General features: G+C 41.3%; 1 protein-coding gene across 9 annotated transcripts in view; it reads left to right on the forward strand.

Annotated features, from left to right (window-relative positions):
- The window catches only part of arhgap32b (Rho GTPase activating protein 32b), a 118,213-nt gene that overhangs the window by 76,135 nt on the left and 17,908 nt on the right, over nt 1-24,170 (forward strand). For 2 of the 9 annotated variants that reach the window (XM_042218809.1, XM_042218810.1), the window contains exons 6-13: nt 3,966-4,052; nt 6,381-6,539; nt 7,462-7,554; nt 7,856-7,978; nt 9,594-9,671; nt 13,919-14,000; nt 16,365-16,415; nt 18,885-18,959. In XM_042218809.1, coding sequence (XP_042074743.1) covers nt 3,966-4,052; nt 6,381-6,539; nt 7,462-7,554; nt 7,856-7,978; nt 9,594-9,671; nt 13,919-14,000; nt 16,365-16,415; nt 18,885-18,959 — 748 coding nt within the window. The other 7 variants (XM_042218811.1, XM_042218815.1, XM_042218812.1 and 4 more) reach the window with 6 other exon arrangements.

Here is a 24,170-nt window from a genome sequence, read left to right on the forward strand (position 1 = left end):
TCATTAAATGGCTAGTATCAAAGAAGAGACAATAACAGTATGTTGAACACAAAGACGTGCGGTTTTGAACAATTAAATCTGTTCAACCAGTCTTCCATGCCTCAGAATAGACTGGTGGGATGGCAACCTGTCACCATGGCTACGCAAATTATGTCATAGTGGCAATGTGCACTGGAAGACCCCAATTATGAGGTGTCTCTGCATACAAGACCTAGTGCCAGATGATATGACAACATGTGCTATAAATTTGGTGAATACCGTTTCTAGTGTTAGGCTGTTCTTACACACTTTTCATGTGATTTTTGCAAATTTAGCTCCTATAAGATATTTGGCTACCTGATGGTACCATATCACCCCAATAGAGTACTTTGCTCTTAGCGAGCACCTACTATATTCCATCAGCATGTTGGCCGTTGCCTCTGTTCACTTGGAGCTCATAACTTTAATTATCATTATATCCTTTTATTTCCAGGATCATAATTTACATCAGTTGTTTTAATTTGTCTGACAGATGTTGTATCTCGGGTCCAGCTTGAGATCCTGAGAAGTACTGGAGCTTAGCTTTAGGACTGCTGACGCAATCCAGGAGTGAGCTACATTCCCATAAAGAAACACTGAAAAAGAACCTCTGGTTCTCTTTGCAACCACACTCAGTATCTCACTATGGGAAGCACCTTGTGGCGTAACCAATAACAGAAGCTCCACTACCACCACATCTTTCTAAAACAGACCAATCACTTCAAGGACATGGGATCCCCCTCCCCCTTTTATAATAGCCCCTGGTTCCACACCAGGTACTCACTTTCTTTCCTGTGAAGATCATTAGAGTGGTCCTGGACCAAAGAGCATGACATGCATTGCCAGAGGTTACAGTTTGCAATGAAACCATCCAGTTTCAATAGCACGGCATGTTCATTGGGTTCAGGGGGAGCTGAAAGGGCTTTGGACAGCAAAGTTTCTTCTCTTGTAGGCTGAAGGGCAGGAAGCAATGCACTGGAAAAGATAATGAACGGATACCTAAATGGATTTATGTTCCCTCAATTCTCACTTCAGCAAATACAAATTCATAATTTTGAATGCCCTTTAGGGCATAGTCTAAGAATAGCAGACCCTCTTTTTCAGACTGGCACTCACCCTTGGGGTTTTCTCCAAGTATGTTAAGGCAACTCTGAACCCTTGGCAGGCGGCAGGGCTCAGTGTGTTTGTATATTTGAAAGATTTTCTAGTATGTGTGAAGAGGCACTGGAGAAAAACACCCAGGCACTATTATGCAGCCTGTCTGGCTTGATTTTCATCATCAATTGTATCAAGAGTGTGCCGTCTCCCACTCTGAATATTAAATATCTGGACCTTGAAATGAACAGTTTCTTTTCAGGGTTTTCTATCGAGAGGTTGCATGAAGAAAATTTTCCTGCACATTGCTCTGTTTCCCAAGGGAACCATGGTCTCTATTTCTTGCTGCTCCTGAAAAATTGTCATGTCTCGGTCAGGACAGAATGCAACAGTGGTGGTGTATACAGGGAGTGCAGAATTATTAGGCAAGTTGTATTTTTGAGGAATAATTGTATTATTGAACAACAACCATGTTCTCAACGAACCCAAAAAACTCATTAATATCAAAGCTGAATGTTTTTGGAAGTAGTTTTTAGTTTGTTTTTAATTTGAGCTATTTTAGGGGGATATCTGTGTGTGCAGGTGACTATTACTGTGCATAATTATTAGGCAACTTAACAAAAAACAAATATATACCCATTTCAATTATTTATTTTTACCAGTGAAACCAATATAACATCTCCACATTCACAAATATACATTTCTGACATTCAAAACAAAACAAAAACAAATCAGCGACCAATATAGCCACCTTTCTTTGCAAGGACACTCAAAAGCCTGCCATCCATGGATTCTGTCAGTGTTTTGATCTGTTCACCATCAACATTGCGTGCAGCAGCAACCACAGCCTCCCAGACACTGTTCAGAGAGGTGTACTGTTTTCCCTCCTTGTAAATCTCACATTTGATGATGGACCACAGGTTCTCAATGGGGTTCAGATCAGGTGAACAAGGGGCCATGTCATTAGTTTTTCTTCTTTTATACCCTTTCTTGCCAGCCACGCTGTGGAGTACTTGGACGCGTGTGATGGAGCATTGTCCTGCATGAAAATCATGTTTTTCTTGAAGGATGCAGACTTCTTCCTGTACCACTGCTTGAAGAAGGTGTCTTCCAGAAACTGGCAGTAGGACTGGGAGTTGAGCTTGACTCCATCCTCAACCCGAAAAGGCCCCACAAGCTCATCTTTGATGATACCAGCCCAAACCAGTACTCCACCTCCACCTTGCTGGCGTCTGAGTCGGACTGGAGCTCTCTGCCCTTTACCAATCCAGCCACGGGCCCATCCATCTGGCCCATCAAGACTCACTCTCATTTCATCAGTCCATAAAACCTTAGAAAAACCAGTCTTGAGATATTTCTTGGCCCAGTCTTGACGTTTCAGCTTGTGTGTCTTGTTCAGTGGTGGTCGTCTTTCAGCCTTTCTTACCTTGGCCATGTCTCTGAGTATTGCACACCTTGTGCTTTTGGGCACTCCAGTGATGTTGCAGCTCTGAAATATGGCCAAACTGGTGGCAAGTGGCATCTTGGCAGCTGCACGCTTGACTTTTCTCAGTTCATGGGCAGTTATTTTGCGCCTTGGTTTTTCCACACGCTTCTTGCGACCCTGTTGACTATTTTGAATGAAACGCTTGATTGTTCGATGATCACGCTTCAGAAGCTTTGCAATTTTGAGACTGCTGCATCCCTCTGCAAGATATCTCACTATTTTTGACTTTTCTGAGCCTGTCAAGTCCTTCTTTTGACCCATTTTGCCAAAGGAAAGGACGTTGCCTAATAATTATGCACACCTGATATAGGGTGTTGATGTCATTAGACCACACCCCTTCTCATTACAGAGATGCACATCACCTAATATGCTTAATTGGTAGTAGGCTTTCGAGCCTATACAGCTTGGAGTAAGACAACATGCATGAAGAGGATGATGTAGACAAAATACTCATTTGCCTAATAATTCTGCACTCCCTGTATAAACTGTCAGGGATGCACTTGTTTCATGACATTACACAAGCTTTCTTTCTGTCTGATTATGTGGAGCAGCAAGCACCTCCTGCCGACTCATGTTCCTGGTGTGTTGAACACCAGAGCAGATTTGCTCTCCAGAGGGAAACCACTGTACGGGGAGTGGATGCTCAACCACAAAAAAGTCCATCAGCTGTGGGTCACGTTCAGACAGATGTCCATAGATCTGTGTGTTTTCATGCAATGCAAACAATGTCCTTTGTTCTTTAAGAAATGAGGGAGTGTTCTTGAAGTGACTGGTGTGTATATTAAACAGGCATAGTGGTAGTAGAGCGTCCATGACTGGTCATGCAAGTGGAGCTGGGTCTTCAGAGAACTGGGGTTACCCTGGTAACCAAGCATTAATGAATCCCTGTTTTTTTTGATAAGAGAGTGAAGCATTTCAACAAAACTTCCCTACTTGCTTGGGCACCGAAAAACGTGCTTAGAATAAGTATGGAGGGGCTGGTCGGCCATCCTAATATATGGGGCAGAGCCTTGAGTGTAGCTCAGCAGGTCACTGGTGCTTCTGTAGTTCATCATGCCAAAGCAGTTCTCTATAGAGAAAGATGTAACGTTAGAAAAAGAAATGAACTGACTTCCGTTAACTGAGGACCGAGGTCTACTATTACAAGTTTGTGTGTGGATGGCACTTTGATATGGCCCAAGCCCACAAAACTACTCCTGAAACCATTCATGAGCCTGCGTTTGTCACATATGTCAGGCAGAGATGCATGTGATAAAACAAGGCAAGATAAACCAATACTTTTTAATCATATTTAAAGAACCACAGTTGCTTGAAGTAACCCATGTTATGCTCATCGAATGCCTCAGACCTTCTCTCTGTTTTTCAGCTGTCCCTTGGCGATGAACAAAGCGAAGTGACGCGGAATGGCTATGAATCTAAGGAGCTGGTGTACTTGGTTCATATTTACTGCCAGGTAAGACTGCAAACTCCTGTGCATTGGTGGTGCATTAGTGTGTGTATGTAAAACAAAAAACAAACTTGGCTGTGGGAAGTCTTTATTGTTCAAGCTCGGGTCCTCTACCAGAGGCCCGGGAGCTTGAGGGTCCTGCATAGCATCTTAGCTGTTCCCAGGACTGCAGTGTTCTGGACAGAGATCTCAGATGTTGTCGATGGGATCTGCTGGAACCACTTGCCCTAAGTGCCATCACCAGTTTGTCCATCTCTATCTGGAAGTCCCACATGATCTTAGCTTGGTCATTCTCAACCACCCTAGGGGGCACATTTCATTTTGACCTTGTGATTTCTAGGCCATACTCAGCACATACTTTACTGACAGGCTTGTTCCTGAGCTGCTGCTGTTTCTGTGCCGTCTTTCAGTCTCAATATCATCCATCATTCCATCTGCCGGTGGCACATGCTGTGAGAAAGTGTAGTGACTACACTGATATAAAACCAATAAATTATACTTGCTTTAAATTTGACTGTTGTTGTCTCTAACTTTGCACAGTGATGAAGTATTCCTTGTCATTTTGGATCAACTTCTAAAGTTCCCATTCAATTATTTTTTTTAGATAAACTTCAGTAATGTATGCCAAGTCTTCTCCACTATGTCAAAATGGCAACTTTTCAATCTAATTTTTGAGAATCAGATGATATTTGGCAAGTTGGGTGGTTGCTGAGCAACTATTGTTGGTCTGGTCAGTCCTGTGCTTTGAGGCACTGTGTGGGGACTAGCTTGATGGAGATATTAGCTTCATACAAACCTGAACTTATTTATTTATTTATTTATTTATTCTTTGTACTGCAGTCACTCAAATTATAAGACACACTTAAAAAGTTGTATAACGATGCACAAACCACATAGGCTCCTGTTTAGCCGAACACATACACCTCAAATGTAGAATAGCACCTGTTGAGATATCAGCAGACTTCTCCCTCTCAACAGGTCATTTCTGAAATGCCTATGCTGTTATCTGAAAGAAATCAAAGTTATGTAGGAAATGAAAAGAGCTGTGGATGAATGCCACAGCTGGGAGAGTGATTTGAAGAATGTGGGAAGGAAGGCTTCACAGTTTAAATCCTTCGACTCATTTTCAGAAAGAACTAGAAATGGGTTGTTGCATTTTTTTATGGAGTATTTTTATTTTTTTACTTTGACTGAAAAATCTAAATTTCAAAGCTAATTGGCTAAATTTAAGAAAAGCACTGATTTTATTTAAAATTAATTGAAAATTTACAAATCTTTACACAGCTGGATTCAACCAGATGCATGAAGTACAGCAAACAAACAGACATGCAAACCAGTTTCATGCATTCAAATGTACAGATTATCTTCCATTTGCAGCACCATGGCAATGGCACACAAGTATGTGGCGGGGCACTTGGAAATTGTAACTACTTAAAGTCATTGGAATTACTGCTAAATCTACACTAACCCTAACCCCAAACAAACAACAAGCACAGCAGTGAGACAGTTTCAGTTCCACAAACCCAGATAGGTGGGTTAACTTGGAGAAGCATCTGTAAGTGGGACAGGGAAGCATAGAGTTCCCCAAGCCAACAGAGCTCTCCCAGTGGCATCTCTCCCAGCCAGCTCTTTAAAACAGCACTGGAATCAGTGGGCTGAGTGTTGCACTGCAGTCCCACTCGTGCAAGTCCTTGCCTCAAAGACAGTTTTTCTAGGCCAGATCAAAGCAGAAGACTTTTTTTGAACACTAGTTTCTCTGAGAGGGTTTTTGAGGTTTCTTGTTGTTTAAAACAGAAATAGCCAATACACTGAGCAACTGTTATTTAAGTTAGATTTAATTTAGTGGTTTGAGAACAAAATTATTCTATTGTTTATTCTACAAGCGAGGGCTGGATAAGGTGTCGATGATCAGTGATTACTTTTTAATACAAAGTAGACAAATCTGTGGGCGACCTGAGCCCCTTTTTAGATTTTTTAAAACATTTTTTTAAATCTTAGATACTCTTCCATTGATTTAGAGGAACAGATAATTTGTTTCCATGTTTTATCAGTCTGTTTATGAGGAACGTTTGTAAAACAGTGTACAGACTTGGCCTTTTAAACTCTAACAAGACAAACAATGAAGTGCTACATATATAAGAACTCTTTATCATTTGTTGCAAATTGCATGTAAAATGTTTCCTACTCTCAAGCTTATGTTGTATCTGACAGCTAAGCTCTGCTTTTTATCATTTGAATTTAACCTTAGCCCAATTTAATAGAAATATGTATCCCTTCAGTCAACTGTTTGTGTTCTCTCTTCTTTTTGGCGGTTACGCTTGCATTGTTCCGAAGGGTCGAAGTTGGATTGTGAAGCGCAGCTATGAGGATTTTCGTGTCCTGGACAAACACCTGCACCTCTGCATCTACGACCGACGCTTCTCACAGCTGCCTGAGCTGCCTCGATTGGACAGTCTGACTGATCAGTCTGAGGTATTGGAGCATCCAGGGACTGTGAGCAAAATCAGTGCCTTATTTTGATCAACACCCTCTAGGCTTATTATTTTTACATTATGTATGCAGAAACTGTAGATTTGTGGAAACCTGTATGGCTTAAATCCCAAAGTGATTTGTAGTCTTGCTGTTACAGACTTTTATCAGTATTCTGAGCCAGACTCAAGCTTAGATCAGAGAATAATAATAATAATAATGGATTGCATTTATATAGCGCTTTACAATTCCACTATTCATTCACTCTCACATTCACACACTGGTGGAGGCAGCTACAGTTGTATCCACAGCTGCCCTGGCGCAGACTGACAGAAGCGAGGCTGCCATATCGCACCATCGGCCCCTCTGGCCAACACCAGTAGGCAGCAGGTGAAGTGTCTTGCCCAAGGACACAATGACTGAGACTGTCCGAGCCGGGGCTCGAACCGGCAACCTTCTGGTTACAAGACGAACTGCCAACTCTTTGAGCCACGATCGCCCTTAGAATTCATTGTCATGAGGCATTAATATCGATAGTAGGAAGCCGTGGTTTACATGTTTTACATGACAGAACTTTGATCTCAAACATTCTGCTGATCAAAGTTTTACTGTTTTATAATGTCTCAATTTGGGGAATTGTGGTACCAGAAACTATAAAGCTAAATATCCCTTGTAACATTAGGTCAGAGCTAAAGTCATTTCAAGTTGTTTGTGTGCTATTATGCAGACCTCATCATTAGCTGGAAAATGTGCTGCCTTTGTGAACACATAGCAAAAGCAAGCAGACTTTAAACCATTAAAAGGGATCTTTAACTATAATGACTTGTTTTGGCAGCAGACTTTGAAATTTACTGTGTTTGTAATGAATTGTTGCACTAGTAAATGGCACTATTGTGAAGTAAATGTAATGACACTAACTGCTCTCTGTGTTTTTGTCCATGTTTAGTCAGTTTCCCAGATGTTGTTGGCTTACCTCTCCCGGCTCTCAGCAATTGCTGACAACAAGATCAATTGTGGGCCTGCCCTCACGTGGATGGAGGTAAATACACTTCCTGTAAAAGAATAATTTAACTAAAGGACTGCTGAAGTTACACATAACCATCTAGTATTTATTGATATAGATAAAGTAAATATTATCAGGGACTTCAAACATTCATAGGTATTAATTTATTCCTATCAATTGTAACTTAAGCCCTGCAGGTTGTCTTTGTACCCTTACACATTTTCAGTCTGGAAGCACCAATAGAAACATATTTAGTGCACTCTTATATTAGCATTTGTTAGCTGATGGCTGCTTCTGTTAACCTGACATGTACGTTTTGGGTTTGTGTTTTCATCAGGTGGACAATAAGGGGAATCATCTGCTGGTTCACGAAGAATCGTCCATCAATGTTCCAGCAATTGCTGCTGCTCATGTCATAAAGCGCTACACAGCCCAGGCCTCAGACGAGCTGTCCTTTGAGGTGACGGTCACGCCTTTTTCCTTTTTAATAGAAACAGATCTGTAGCTTCAACCATGTCACATACATGAGCGTTTATAGAGAATAGAGATGGGGGAACATGATGTACTTTCTGTTTTTGTCCACTGCACCCAGCTCTCATTTGTGACTCCTTGTAGCCGTTGCCATATAAAAGTCTGGGCAATGGCTTCCACAGAACCTGATGGTTGTGAATCATTCTGTTAATATCAGCTCCTTCACTAGCACACACAGAAGAGGGAGCTCCAGGAAGCTTGAGCCATCAAAGTGCTGTGGAGAACAGTTAGGTTACTGATGGGGCGAGGCATCACACACAAGCCTCAGCTTCATTAGCTTGCTGCCAGGAGAAAGTCCCTGATACAGAGATGATCCAAAGGTTGGCGATGAAACATGTTTAGGCAGGTTAATATGGTTAATACTTGTTTTCCCTATAGCACTGCAACAAGGTGGTTCTTGCATCTGACTAAGATGCCTCCTGGGTGCTTTCTGTGTGAGGTGCCTACCAGGAGGAGGCCACAGATAGACCTAGGAGACATTAGAGAGATTCTATTGCTTGGTGGGAGGTGACGGCTGGGGAGAGGGAGGTCTGGGTTTCCCTGCATAGGCTGCTGCCCCTGCAACACCCCAGTTAAGCAGAAGATGTATGGATGTTGTCTTTAAAGGACAAATATACATATATGTAGAGAGTTGTCTCTGTGTCATTAGCTTCAGTAACTCAGTGTAGTCTATTGTTGCTTTGCTTTCATTTATCTCTGACTAACTGGTGTAACTTTGTATGATGTAAGATAAATCACGGTGGCGGGGTGTGTTCTGCGATGCCGTGCAGGGAAGGCGGACGCACCTGCACGGCATCTGCAATCATGCCCCGCCGACTTAAATATTGCACTGGGTCCTGTGTTTGGTGTTGATGCGTACGGCTGGCAGCAGGAGAGCTGCAGCCGTTGAGTGTACTGTTACAGCAACCGTGTGTGCGAGAAATAAAGTATGCTGCAAAGCATGTTTGGGTCTGCCATGGTCATTCACAATCACTTTTATTACAACAGCATGTGACTGCTCCCTCTCCAAAAGCTGTACTGGAGTTTCAAACTTTTTTTTTAAGCTGTATTAAATTCTGGAAATAAAGATTTCTACATGCTGATTCCCTAAACAGTAAAAAGTGACTGTCCAGTGACTTACACCTTAAAATTCTTAGTAGACCCATGCTGTGTTACTGGGGCAAAACCCTGATAGAGCTAACAGCTTATGAATGCTTGTTTTGTCGATGACTAGTATTAGCGCACACTCTCACTTACTCTGTGTCAAAATATGAGAGTGAATTCTTTACACCTATTTTTTAAACTGGCTTTGTAGCAGTTAATGTTACACAGATGGTGATACAAGAGGAAAACAAACTGAAACAGCAATAAAGATGCCTTCAGTCCAGATATTACCAGTAAATAAATATGAAAACTGAGTAGGTGTTTGTTTTTTTGTCTTTCAAGACAAGCTTTTCAGCTCTAAACAATCCTTACTAAATATGCACTTGTAAGAGGAAGTCAGCTTAGATGTATTGTCGTTTCAGTTATAACAATCATTGATGTCAGCTTGTTACTCTCTGCAGGTTGGCGACATCGTGTCTGTGATTGACATGCCCCCTAAAGAGGACACCACATGGTGGAGGGGCAAGCATGGTTTTCAGGTACGCTGCTCACAAAGCACGTTGAAACAAACTCGCACGTTCTTTCCCTCTGGCTTTAAACTTTTGATATGACTTGTATTTGAGGTTTTCAAGGACAAGGAGCTTCTTTGTAAAGTAAACTTCAAATATTTAAGAGTCTGCTGAAAGGCAAAGGGAGATACAAATCCACCTTCATGTGAAGCTTTGGGGGAGATTACATGGTGCATCTGAGTTAATTCATATTCCTACGCTGTGTGCATATATAGTCAGTCATGTGCTGTTCATGGTTTTATCTTTTTTCATGATTCTGATTCTGATGACACTGCTCACACTGCATAATGCTCATGATTTGGTACTAAAAATATTGCATGTTTCGTAAAAAGAAGATAAAACCATGAACAGCACATGACTGAAGATAAGATAAGATAAGATAAGATAGAACTTTATTAATCCCTCGGGTGGGTTCCTCTGGGAAATTCGACTTCCAAAAAAAGCACAGCAACGACCGAAGTTACAGTTACAGAATTGTTATATATATATACACACATACACACACATATATAAATACAGAGACAAATATAAATAAAATATACAAAGGGGATAAATAGAATAAATAGGAATAAAAAATAAAGTTTTTAAAAAAAATGAAGTTAAAGGAGCTGTGTGTAACCTGGCAGCCACAGCTGTTAGAAAACTGCAATGGACATTGTCAGTGTTTATATTGAGTCTAAGTTGACTGATGAGACAAAGCAACCAATGCTAGATACATGTTGTGTAGTTGGCTAACCCCGATATGTTGGCTGTTACTGTAAGAAGCAAGTGTTAGCATGTATATTTACCTTGTGCAATTGATTTACTGATGCCTGAAATCAAGACTGTTTGATGTTATACATAAGTTAGTACACAAGTAGGTATAATGCATTAGCTGTTAGCAAGCTAGCCAACTAGCATTAACACTAAGACTTAATTTTGCTAGTGGCAGAATTAGCTAGCTGTCTCTTAGCTGCAATGTAAGAATATATGTGATGCCATTCTTAGCATATATAATGTAAAGAATAACTTAGGCATTCCATTTTTAAATTACTTTGTATGCTAATATTCACATAAAGTAATTTAAAGAATTGATTTGCTAAGTAATCAAATGGAGCATACTATGGTGTTGTTAGCATAGCTGTTATTGGACACATGTTCATACTGTTAAAGCCCTATGTCATTCTACAAATGTCATTAAAACTTCATTAACTAAACAAACTGCTTCCATATTAATAGCATTTGGCTCCAGCTTCATGGATCCACTTAGCTCTTATTGGCTACTGAACTAATTGGCGTTATAAAGAGGGCATTGGCACATTCAAAATTTCTTAGTTTTCACTCACGGAAAGCACAAACCTGTTGGACAATATATACTAAAGAGCAGGCAATATTGTAAGAGGCATAAACACTATAAAAAGCAGTGCGGAGGTCCTGTTCAGTTAATGGAGGTAAGGTACCAATCAGCTGCTGCTGCCCAAGTTAAAATACCTGTCAGTCAAAGTAGTCACAATACTGATGAAGTTAGTCAAAAAGCTTGCTTAATCACTATTTAATATGAATCCTATCAGTCTAAGAAAACACTTAAATCGACAGTTGTATTTTGAAATGAAGGTCATCAATAACACAGGAGAACAGTATGTCCACTGTGTTTGTGTGTATGAAACTTTTACCCAGACAAGTGTATAAAAAACACTCTGGGCAAGATTTGCTAAGTGGGTGTTCAGGTGTAAAGGAGGCCAGCATTCAAGCCAAACAGGGGGCTGCGTTGGTGGTGCTTAACTGGTGAAACAGTGAAAATGATCTAGAAATTATTTAATTAATGCGCTTAAAAGAAGACACCAAAGCCCGATGTGGAAGTTTATAATACTAATTTTACAGCAGTTGCTTTTCCAGGTTTTTGATAGGTCACATCATCGGCTGGAAGATGTTGCCTTACGCCGAGCTCGACCTTCTGCCTGACAAGTCTTTATTTTTGACAGATCCCCCAACATTATCACCCCCGCTGCTTCTCCTGACTGGCTCTGTCCAAATAAATGCAACACCCCAGGCAACAGTGGTTGCAGTGTGATAGTTTATGTCTATGAAAGGATCTGGAACAATCCCCACATACCCACATGTATAGTTTTTGCTTCCTGACCATAACCAGATCCTATTGTGATTACAGCGATGAGGAACTAATTGTTCCTCATTTAGTTTGAGAACCTATATTTTAAAGGTTATGTGATGTTGGTGAACAGTCCAGCCCTAGCAGGATGTTTACTGATCATTTATGTTTAACTAGCTACAAATAGCTAGCTTCCTCTGGATTACAGAGTTTCTGAACACTTGAACACATGTAGGCTGGTCTATACTTATAGATGTTTTATATGAATGAAAGGTTCACTCAGTTTATCACATTTGAACTTTGTTAACAGTAAAAGCAAAGTGAAACTCAAACCTAGGATGTCTTGGTAGAACTGATGGCTGATGACACCACCACTAGGGGGCAGTTGATGATGCCAGAAGTGGCCTGTGTTTTATTGTATAATGTAAACTTTAGGTTAAAATCCATAATGGGTAAAGAGCAGCCCCCCCCCTCAAAAAAAAAAAAAAAAAGATATGCAGAGTAAATGTCGAGTGAACAGTAAAACTCCCTTGGAGGATTTCAAACACCAGGTAGTGATGCAGGAAGGCAGGAGAGTGTGAGGAGAGGGAGGCATGTTAGTTTGCATGTCACAGCATAGGGTGTTGTGTGCTTTAACTAGCTTGCAAGCTTTGTTTCTTACTGTCCGCATTCTTTCAGATTTAAGAGCAACAAAACAGAGCTCATGGTTGTTGGTCTTACTTTTTTATCCTGTCACTGAATTGAAGCCTTCCTTCTCCTTTCCGTCAGGGAATCTTATTTAGAATAGGCTACTGTGCCACTTAGCCACATAGGCTTCTGCAACATGTCCAAAACTCTGCTATCAGGGTTCTGACGCACATTTAACTGGTTTCCACAGTCTGGTCCACCTGGGCTGGCCCACAGTAAAATCCTTAATGACAGTTTCTCTCAACATGGCATTCAGTCTTTGAAACTTCACTGCTCTGACACTGGGTGGCTTTTAATTCCTCTTTACAGGCTTTGTAGCTCTGTAAACTACAGTCACAATTGGGAACACAGTGACTATGTACAAATGGAGTGTTGATGTGCAATGAACTTGCAATTGTATTGTTTTTCTTTTACCCCCATCCGTAAAAGGCTGATGGGAGGATATTGTCGATAACTTGAACGAGGTGATGTAGGAGTTTCAAATTGATACCTTAGGTGTATGTACGAGGAGGCTGAGGGATAGCACTGTCAGATTGCTGGTTGGGATTGAATGGGCTCAATACATTTGAAAGTGAAAGTGAAATTCCTGCGAATAAGATAAGATAATCCTTTATTAGTCCCACACCTGGGAAATTTTGGGGAAATGGTGACGTGGTTTCTCCAGGATGCTGGTTTAATTGCAAGATACTATAGGTGCTCTGCAACCTCGCTTTTATGTTCAGTAAGAATACAGTGAGAATGCATCCAGCTGGAAACCAGCTGGTTCTAGTTCCTTTTTAACACTGACATGTGTATATGAGTTTTGCTCAGTCTATCTGCATGTATAAAGTCAGAGTTGGGCCGCCATCGTTTGGAGAGAGTGCCACCCACCAGGTGACGTGTGCAATTGCCTTGTGATTGAAAGGATTCACCCAGAGGCTGAGCATGTAACACCCTTCATTGTTGAATCCCATAACTGCTTCCAATTGGTCAGCAAATGCAGAAAAAAATCAGTGCAGTCATCAACCAACAAGGCGGTTTGCCATCCTGTTTTCAATCTGAGTGTGTCTGAGTCATAAACAGACCCTTTTGAATCCCACTTTTTCCAGACTGCCATGTAGTCTGACCTGCTAACATTATTTGCACTGTTTTGTTTTGTTTTTTTTGTATCCTTGGGCAACCTGAATGTCTATTTTTGCTAATTAAAGTTAATGTGATCATATTCAAATGTAAAACCTGCTACAAACCTAAATGACCCACTGTGAAGATTTTATCTGAGTTTTGCTTCAGTTTAGAAGGGAAGTGTTTATGTAACGTGATGACAAAATGGTAAAAATCAGCCATGAATCATATAACTGATATGGCAACCACTCCTTAACATCTCTACGCCCTTGGGTGCCATTATTGTCTTCTAAAATGTGATTGTCTTTCCTCCCACCTCTCTCTGTGCTGTAACTCTTTCCAGGTTGGCTTCTTCCCCAGTGAGTGTGTGGAGCTCATAAATGACAAAGTGCCACAGTCCATGACCAACTCAGTGCCAAAACCAGGTACTTATTCTCCTCTTAAACTATTAACAGGAAATGTGTTAGAAGGGCGTTATCACTGATGGCGGTTAATGTCTCACTGATATCGCTGAGGTTTCAGGAAAGAGTTCGATCTGTGGTGAGTGATTTGACTTTGGGTATATATTAGTGTGCATGCAGTGGTCTAACAGACTCTTTGGGTCAGTTTAATGATTTGGTTATTAAAATATATATGATTTGGGAAAAAATATTTGTTGGTAATATTGTAGTTGATACTTTTAATCTAAAATGAAATGGAACAATGAGAACTCTGTTACAGACGTCTAATATATAAGCAGGTTATGATTTTACTGTGAAAGGAAGCCTGTAATTCTGACACATGATCAGCTGAAAGAGGCCTTTACTCATGATTTATTGACTCAGCCATATGCAAATCCTCTGCAAATAACTGCTAATCTATTGCTGTCCAGAGCAAACAGATAAGCTCTTTAGCACACTCCAGAGAGTGTCAAAGACAAGTGTATAACACAAACCCTCTCAGAATCAAAGAGAGCACTCGACAGTGTTTTTAGCGGCTTGAGCTAAACATTGTCATCAGAAATAGCTGCTCAGATCCTATTGCTGTAAGATGTCTTGAATAAATCCACATCACATGCTCCAAATTTAAACATTGATTCAACCACTATGACTCAGCGTCACAGCCAGCCCGCTGGCATTGGGTTGGGCAAGTGGAGCTGCTTTTCCAAACCATACCAAAGCCTCATTCTGGCGTCTCTATTAAGTGAGGACACAAGACAAAAGAAGAAATTGAAGAAAAATAAAGTTAAAGTAGAGAGGGTGGTTATTGCTTGTGGGCTTTCTGGAGCTTTTCGATACCCATGTTATCTGATGTGCAGCTCAAGTATCAAGCATAATGTTGTTGATCCTTCCAGATTGTGACTAATACCAAATGCATCTTGTTGCAGTGCACACACAGCACTCTGTTCAGTCCGAGGCTAGACTGTGCCTGCTGTCCCACTCCCTTGCTTTTAAGTAATATCTCAATGCTTGTTGCTGTTTTTTGTTGTTTTTGTTTTTTGCATGAGCCCTATATCTGATATCAGAGTATCTGCACGTGGTCAGGAACTTGATTTTGATATAGACACCAGATTTTCCTCTTATTGTTGATTAATTCTTCAATGATTGGGTTTCTGTTCAGTGTATGAGCTAAAGTAGCCCATCTGGGACCAGTCAAAACTAATCGAGGACCTAACGGTGCGTTCACACTGAACGCGATAGACGCGACCAGAGCTTCAGGTTTACATGTAAAGTCAATGAAGGAGCACGATGAAACTTCAGAAGTTGATTTGCGTCGCGAAAACGCTTTTCTGCCTGATTCGCACAACCAAGTAGCGCAACTGATGCGTTTGAAGTGCAAAGTAAAATACGCGCTGCAGTTCGTGTGGTGCATTCTGTGCATTCGCGCTTATCGCGTCTACCGCTCGAGTTGGAAAAATCTGAACTCCAGCATCAAGTCGCGCCGCGACAACCAATCAGCCTGGTGACGTGATGCTCTGACCCAGTTCAAAGGGTCCGGCCAAAGCCATTCATTCTAGCAATCAGTAGTTTTGTGATGAGGCAGCAGCTCTCCAGGGCAGAAACAATGTTCTTTTTTTTTCTCCTCCTCCTCCCTGAGGCTCTTCCACTTTAAGGGTCCTTTTTACTCCTGTCTCTCTGTAAATAGTTATATTTTATATATTTGTGTTTAATGTTTTTCTGTTTGAGCATCTTAATATTATTTCAAAACCATTTTTGTAATATAAGCAAAAAAGAGCCGTCAGGTGCTCAAAATAAACCTTAGACTCAAACGTTAGAACAGGCTTTTCCCCGCAGCACGCCGTGTAATAAATACAAAGAAAACGGCGGCCGTTACAACTTATGTCTAAAAATGTATGGTTTCACGCATCGGTCAAAACACTCGACTCCAGCTACATGACGCGCAGCTGGAAACACGCAAGCCAAGTTGCCTGAGATTCACAGAATTTACAGAAAATGTAACATTTTTGTGATACATATGGTTGTCGGGACGATAAATGTCTTATATCGGAATATGAGATTTTGGTCATATCGCACAGCCCTAAGCTGAAGTCTTTGTTTCCTGAAACCGTGCAGATGGCCAACTGTAGTATTTACAGGACACTAAACGAGAATATCTTGGCTCAGGAGTATTATTATAAGTCACAGATTAAAAAGTGGAATGTCTTTGTACATGTTTCAAAATGTGCATCGTTTGCTCTCCACTGTCTCAGTACATCATTAATGCTGTTGCTATCTCATTGCACATGGATGTACAGTAGTGTTGGCATGTGTTTTGATTTGTTGCATTTGACTGTGACTCCTCTGCTTCAGCCTCCCCCTGCTCTGGCCTGCCGCCTGCTTCTTGGAGTCTCTTTCCCCCCTGTGCGTGTTGGTATACACACTCCACCTGCCTGTCTGCTCACACCACCCTCTCTTGTTCACACGCACATACATATAGAAGTATTTTCACATTTACACTTTTTTTTTATGATTTTGTACATCACAAATTTGATGAGCATAAGTAAAGTTATAATCCTTAAGATTTTAGTCCTGTTTGATTTATTGGCACTAACAATGTTTCATAAACTAGCTCCCCGAATTCTGCGGGCAGTAAACAAAAGAAATTGCTGTCATATTTATCTTCCATCACTAGAACCAGTTCAATAAAAACCACCCCATTATTCATCTAATCAAAAGTTGTTTTTGCTGACCTGCAGGCATTTCATTCCTTTTTTTTATGTGCCACCCTAAAACCTTTAGTGGTCCACCCCTATCAAAACATTCTGAAGGCACCCCTGGTTGATGGAGCAACAACACGAGCAAGAGTGGCCCACAGACTGGTTGTAATGCATGCTTTATACACTGCCTCCATCTGACAACAGAGCTCACTGCAGGCTGACGGGCAGACCCTGGAATGGGTCTGCCTGTGTTGTTGCTATGTTGTAATTTGTAGACTCTTCTCAAAGTCTACAAATTACACTTCCACTGCCTTACTAAACTCCCATTCACACTTGAATTTCCTTGATTAGATAAAGACCTGGTCCAGAGTTCCGTGATCCGGACCACATTGGTCCTCCCGAATCCAAAGTTTGGCTAACAGATGGACTGTCCTCTCTAGTACTCTGGCATAGAGCTTCCTAGGGAGGCTGAGGAGTGTTATCCTTGTGTAGTTGGAGCACACACTCCAGTTCCTCTTCTTAAGGATGACGATCACTATTCCAGTCTTCCACAGGCACTGCCCAAGATGTCCACCTGATATTGCAGTGGCGTGTCGGCTAACACGGCCCTGTAACACCCAAGGTCTTAAGGAACAGGGTGACTCTACACTCCAGGGGCTCACCCACCCAGAGGTTACAGGAGGTTATAGAGTGATAGCAGAGTTGCCCCTGTACTACACAGTTTGTGAGTAGAGCACTGCTTTGCCTTTCTTGAGTCAGTTTTGGCAGATGGAAAGTCTTGTTCAATGGGCTCACCAAACTTTTCCTACAAAAGAGTTTTTAGATCAGCTACTACAAAAACCGCATTTTGCTCGGCCTGCCTTCAAGTTGATGGCTCCACTGTCTACAGTCTGCTTATAGGACAGCACAACAGTATCCGAACACTTTGCAGCGCCTCCTTCAACAATGAGGGTGTGAAACATGAATGTATTATGGCCTGACTGATTAATGGATTGATTCTTATATAGCTTTTTACAACATGCCACATTCACCCATTCACACAAGCACTTTTTTCTATGCTTTTAAGTGCTTTCTAACTAACACATACTTAGGGTTAGCATCTTGCCCAAGGATATTTGGCATGCAGGGGATCGAACCACCAACCTTCCAGTCAGCCTGCTGAGCCTGATGACCTGCTCTACCTCCTGAGCTACAGCCAGCTCATTGGGATGACGGGGATGATGTCAAAGTTCTACTGGAGGTGGAAATTGAGATAAGAGCCTGGGACACTCCCAGAACACCCTCACAATACGTTTGGGTGCGCCAGACCTAATTAGCATTCTCTCCCACCACCTGTTCCATCACATCACTGGGTAGTGATCAGTTGGCAACATATAACAACAATAACTGAACACCACTTGGGTTCAACTCAATCTGGCCATTCATCCTAATGCCCTTACAGGTCTCACTGTCGTTGTGTAGGTGAGCATTGATGTCTCTTAGTAGGACAATGACATCAGTTGGAGCACCCTTCAGCACCACACCCAGCAACTCCAAGTAGGCTGGGCACTCTGAACTGTTGTTCGGTCCATAACTGCCGATGACATTCAGGACGTATTGCTCACCGAGGGCAACTCCATTCTGACCAGACTCCCCTCCAGCCCCTCATGGGGGCTGCACTTGGAAAGACTGTTTCCACAGCCCCCCGCCCTTGACCATCACCCAAGCCACATTGTACCTGACCACTTTACTGTGATAAGGTGGTGACGGGTATGCATGCTTCTCTCAGGCAAATTTGAAAAGAAATTAAAGAAGCCACTTCTTGTTCATAGCTGTTTGTGTGTGCATCTGCAAGCCATTACCTCATGTGTAGGTATGTAATTTAAAAAAAAGATGTGAGTTCATAAAAATCCTAAGGATTATAACTTCAAAGTTAAACTGAACTTCTTTCACTTTTTTAAATTCATGTAGTTTTTTTCATTCAGTATTCATTTTCATTCAGTACTACAACTATAATTATGTGTTCTGTTACCTGCTCTTTTAAAGTGTCATTTCCTCAGTTTTCCAAAGTACACAGTTGATCTGCTCTCTAACTTGAAGTGCTTCTCTCCCTTTGCTGATTCTCTCATGTCTCCATCATCCATCCATCCATCCAAATGTCTGTTGGCCCATCTGTCCATCGGGATGCATGCAGACTTGGAGATGGAGAGTGTAATACAGGACAGTGCATGGGTGGCCGACCCGCTAAACCACTACAGCATAAGTTCAGGTAGACCAAAAAAAGCAATCAAAAACCCCCTTGGTGTGTTGCACAACCACCACCTGCTAACCAAAAATTAACTCTTCTCCTTTGAGTGATGTGTTTGCACTGTGTCGCCTTGTTAGGACTAGTCTGTGTGCCTGTCACAGTACACTTGTTAACACGTGCTGTTATTTCTTGTGCACTTTTTTGGTGTTGCTCTTTTAAACCTTTTCTTTGACCTTTAACACAGTCTTTCCTCCACACTCTGATGGTCGACCATCTGATTGTAAATTATCAGTAAAGCCACAATAGTGTGGAAGTGTGGAGGTTTTTGCAGTGTTTGTTTATAGTTTTCTTCACTTGACTCGGCACATTATTATCTTTGTTTTGAAAACATCTGTCAAATGCAAATAACTCATGTTTCCATTTAAATTTGTTACACTTCTTTCTTTCACTCCAAAGTCCTTATTACTATGTGGATATTTTATGGGTGTGTTTAAATATGTCACATTGTATCATCTGTCTGTAAAAGAAAATAGCATTGCTTAATATATTTAAGTTTCGCAAATAGATTTGGGGGGTAAGTGAACAGTCTTCCCCCTCCAGCCCCTGTTCTTTTCACTGCCATGGCCTCTTTAGGTGTATGTAAATCAGTCTAGGGGTGAGCCAGGTTACTCATTGTTGCTGAATATCCTGTCTGGATGAGGGCCAGCTGTTTGTGTGCGTCTGTTTGGTCAAAGCTGTAAGGCCATGGCAGGGTACCGTGGTGCTAGGTCCCAGCCAGCCTTGATTTATTTAATCCTTTCACAATGTGAAGGCCTGTAAACCCATCCATTGAGCTTTAAGCTTTGTCCTGCAACAGTAAGAATCTGTCTCCCTCTCCATGGTGACTGAAAGAGCACATTCCTGCAGGGAGCCACACAACATTGGAAAAATATGCCTCCGCTGCCCAGATCAACGCAGTTCACCACTAACCTTTGCCGCTTCCCAGTAAAATGATGGAAATTGTTAACACACTGTGCTGTTCCAGTTAAAATAAAGACCATACAAGCTAGGAGCTATTAATCCCTCATACCGTGTGCTCGCCCTGTGTTGCAGTGGAAACTGGGATCAAACTGTACTAGCTTCATGGTAAAGGGGGAAAAAAGAGTTGTGAACTTTCAATAAACAAGGAAGGTTCGACTTCTTTTCTCCCCAGACAACCCATAAGACCTACCAGTTACTGACCCAGATGCACCCCCCCATCCCCCTCCTCAGTGCAGGCTTCATCATGTCTGGGGACCAGTGATTTGGGCAGCTGTGAGCATATATGAGCCAAGACAGCTGCTTATGTGAGGGAAATGAGGAGAGAATGTGTGAGACAGAGTTAGATTTGTCTCCTGTTCCAAAGGATCTCAGATCATTTCCTGGTGCTGTGAGACTGTCCAAGGTCTGCGTAATGTGTTTATCTGCAGCGTCAATGAGACGCTGTTGTTGTAAACTGCACCTTTGTATGGGTGGTGCCTTGGATTACGTACTAACAAGTCAGGTTATGCTGTAAACTGACTGTGTGTGTAAGGAAGGTCATTGCATCAGTGACACAGAAAACATTTGCTAATAGAGATCCTTACTTGTTAGACTTCTTTCACACTTCAGTGCACTGCAACATTATTTTGACACACACAAGCCTCATTAAAGAAATACATTTCTCATGATAACTGTGCGACTAAAAAACATAGAGGCATGTATCCAAACTGTAAGAATTAATATTTACTACCGTGTTTATGTTTCAGACAGCATGGTGTTCTTCTCCTGTCCAGTTAACTTGGCATCCTTGTACTTCTGGCATTCCAGAAGTCAAATGGATTATTCATGTCCATGCAAAATACCAGCTGTGTGATGCTTAGCGTAGCACAAAGTTCTCATCCTGTTATATGGTACAAGATAGCAGGGCAGGAATTTACTACTTCCTGTCTGCAAGATCTATGAGGAGACAGATAAGCTAAAGTCTCAGTTGAGTTGTACATATTAAGTGAAAGTTCTTCATGTGTAATGTAAATATTTTTACTTTCTCATCCCATTTTAAGCTGTTTGGTGGTTAAAGTGCCTTTTAAAACACATACATTGGAAGTGGAAGACACAAGCTGAACAGTTCATTTGAGCCAGCTTTTAATAGCCTGGAAGGTTCAGGTGAGCTGCATTAGCTGAAGACCCCCTATGTCATCCAGTTATTACTAAGACTACACCAAGACTTCCTTCCTTCCTTCCTTGTATATTGATTTCAGTGTAAATATTAATAGCACTCAGGAAGGTGGAAGCAGTCTCAAACCACATAAAATAAAAGCATTACAAATTTTTAAAATCTATGAACTGCGTTTTCTGAATCTCACTGCATGTGTGGCTGCTGCTCTGTAGGTGTTCTGTCATGTGTTTTGTCCTAAAGGTCAAAGCGCCATGCTCACTGTGTCTTGTTTATTCAGCCCCATGGCTTCTATTAGAGGTCCTTCTCGTGGAAGTTCAGAAAGAAAGTGGTGAAGGCCTCTGCTCTGTACGTAAGAGGTTGCAAAACTAAATGTTCTACAGAAAAAAGTTCCTCCAGTAATTTTAAACTGGTAACACTGATGAGTATACAGAATGCCACTGCTAAATTTGAATGATTTAAAGTAGGTAAACAACATAAAATAGTGGTAAATAGTGGTAAATGCCTACCTACTGTAAGGTAGTGTTGGCAGCTTCTGATACTGGGAACTTCAAAGGGGAGGACACTTTGTTGGAGATGCTCAGAAAAACTCAAACATCTGATACACGAAATTAGAAGCTACTGTATCTTTTTAAAGCTCAGCAGATGAGTAACTTCCCTCTGAACTGTTGTGTGCAGGCGTGTTCATAAGGGGAAAAAAACAAATGAATGGGAATGCATTGCAAAGAACTAGTGTATACTTCAGTTCAGGGCTTGAGTGAACGTACTGTAATTATCCAAGGAAATGTGTCTGTAATTCATTAAATATGCATCAGCTTAAAGCAGTCACGTGCAGTGAATCGGGCTGCCTGGAGTCTTGTGATCCTGGGTTAGCAACAGTTAGTTAAATAATAGTTTTATTTTGACTCCGAGTGTTTGTTTGCTGAGGGACTGAGCTAGTTAATGAAATAACAAGATAATGCTTTCAGGGGGTCTTTAGGGGGCAGAGTTGACATAACGTCATGGCTAAGCTAAATACTTACAGGTTTTTTTAACCAGACTTTTAAAGTGTTTGAGTGTCTTTTTGAGGTCAGTCGGCCAGAGGCACTGGGCAAGTTGGTCTTGTGTGTCTGGTTTGATTGTGTCAGGCTGGGAGGTCTCTGAAATGATCCTGGTAGGAGAGGGGGGGTAAGAACGAGAAGTCATTTTGGAATTTGCTTCAGCTCAACCATTTATGTAGCGGTAGTCTCTCACATGCACCCAATCCACCCTCAGTAAAAAGAAAACAACAACAAAAACTAATTACAGAGTTATTGGGGGTTTTTTAAATTACCTTTGAAGGTCTTGAATATTACGAAGAATAAAACTAGGGATGCTGCTTGTTAGGAGTGTGTCGTATGAAGTAGCATTTTCCACTGTGCAAGCACCTCTTGCCTGCTTTGACGCCGGTGTTGCCTTCAATGCTGTTAAAAGTATTGGGTATTTAGCGCAGTTCAAAGGCAGTATTTAAGGGAAATTGACTTTAAGGCTTTAGTACAGGTGGCTACAATCACCTACATGACATGGCGTCTTATCAATCATCAAAGTAGCTTAAATCTTTTGTTCCAAGTTAACAAAATTATTAATAATTAATAATAATTCGTTATTTTTGTCCGAAACGACCGGTAAAAGCTACGAAAGCCCATGTGTCCGGGAGCATTTGAAGGCATCAGCGGCGTGGTCGTAAACTGATAGGCTGCAGCTGTATTCGGACTCTGACAGAGCGAGAAAATAAAGTCTGCGGTGTTTCACTGCTCTCCAGCCTTAAACTTTAAACTTTTAATGTCTTGGTTGACGAGACCTCGGTGCTTTTAGAGGAGTTTTCACCGTCGTTTTGTACAGGTGCGACTTTAGCGAAAGAAAAAGCCAAGTTGTAATTTGGACTTTGGAAAAACTGTCATAACGCTTCTAGGCAGGTCCAGTGATATGGAACAGAGGTAAGGAAATGCGTTTGATTTGTTTCGAGTTCACATTGTGGAGCTAACCTTTATTCGGAAACTTTCGGGGTTTCCTCTCGTTTTTTATATAGATTAAGGGATTTGGATGACGTAAGGCTAATCCTGGGTTTTAAAGAAATTAGGGGAAATATTTTGTGTTGTATGACTCCGTATTTTTCCAGTTCCTCTCTCTTTAATTGTGTTAAGTGTGTTAGGTTCTAGTAACGTATAATTACATAGTAAATGTTCGTGTAATGTCATCTTATAGCTCTGAACTTGCACTTCAGGGAAGCTTTGCGTCAGCGTTTGAAATATGTGGTTTATAGGATGTAGACGTGTTATCTGGTTAAACATTTAGCGGCAGATGATTACTCAGAACCAAAGACAGCTCAGTCCTCTATCGCTGGAATTTGAATATTCACTGAGCGAGCACTTTATTAGCAACACGTGTGCAGTTTACACCAATGCAGCTTTGTCATAAATTCAGTTTTGCAAAGCTCCGACACTTTCAGATATTATGCTGTTGTTGGAAAGGTGCTATTACTTTCATCGTTGACATGTTTAGTGGTGGTGTAGTGAGCTGAATAATGCTGGAAACTGTGCGTATAATTCTAAAGCAGGATTAGAAAAATAAACGTTTGAAATTAGCGTTTTATAAAGGTGTGAAGAAATCGAAGCATTTAATAATTAAAAAATAAATAAAAGTGGTCTTAGAAAAGATTGGGTACAATACTCGGGCAGCCCTGAGCCCACATATTACAAACTCTGGCTGCATCACCACCTGCAAATATAGAATAAAAACACTTTCTGTCAGTCAGAACATACAGCAGCATGTAAGAATATCAGATGTTTGCCTATATACATTATTATTAAGGACAAACTGCACAGAATGTTAGGAAATAAATACATTGCATTTACTTATTTATTTTATTTATTTTCGGGTTGAAACAATAATTGCTTGGCCAAACAGAACCCAGCTAAATCCACCCCTCTGTTCCCTCTTCCCTTCCCATGAGATGAAACAATGAGGCACTTTGCTCCTGATACCATTGCACACTTGGGCCTTCTGTCCAAAAGGGTCACTATCACTCACCATTGCCTTGT

The sequence above is a fragment of the Haplochromis burtoni genome, unplaced genomic scaffold (genome assembly GCF_018398535.1).
Source record: "Haplochromis burtoni strain Fernald_Lab_line unplaced genomic scaffold, NCSU_Asbu1 Contig_24, whole genome shotgun sequence".
Classification (NCBI taxonomy): Eukaryota; Metazoa; Chordata; class Actinopteri; order Cichliformes; family Cichlidae; genus Haplochromis; species Haplochromis burtoni.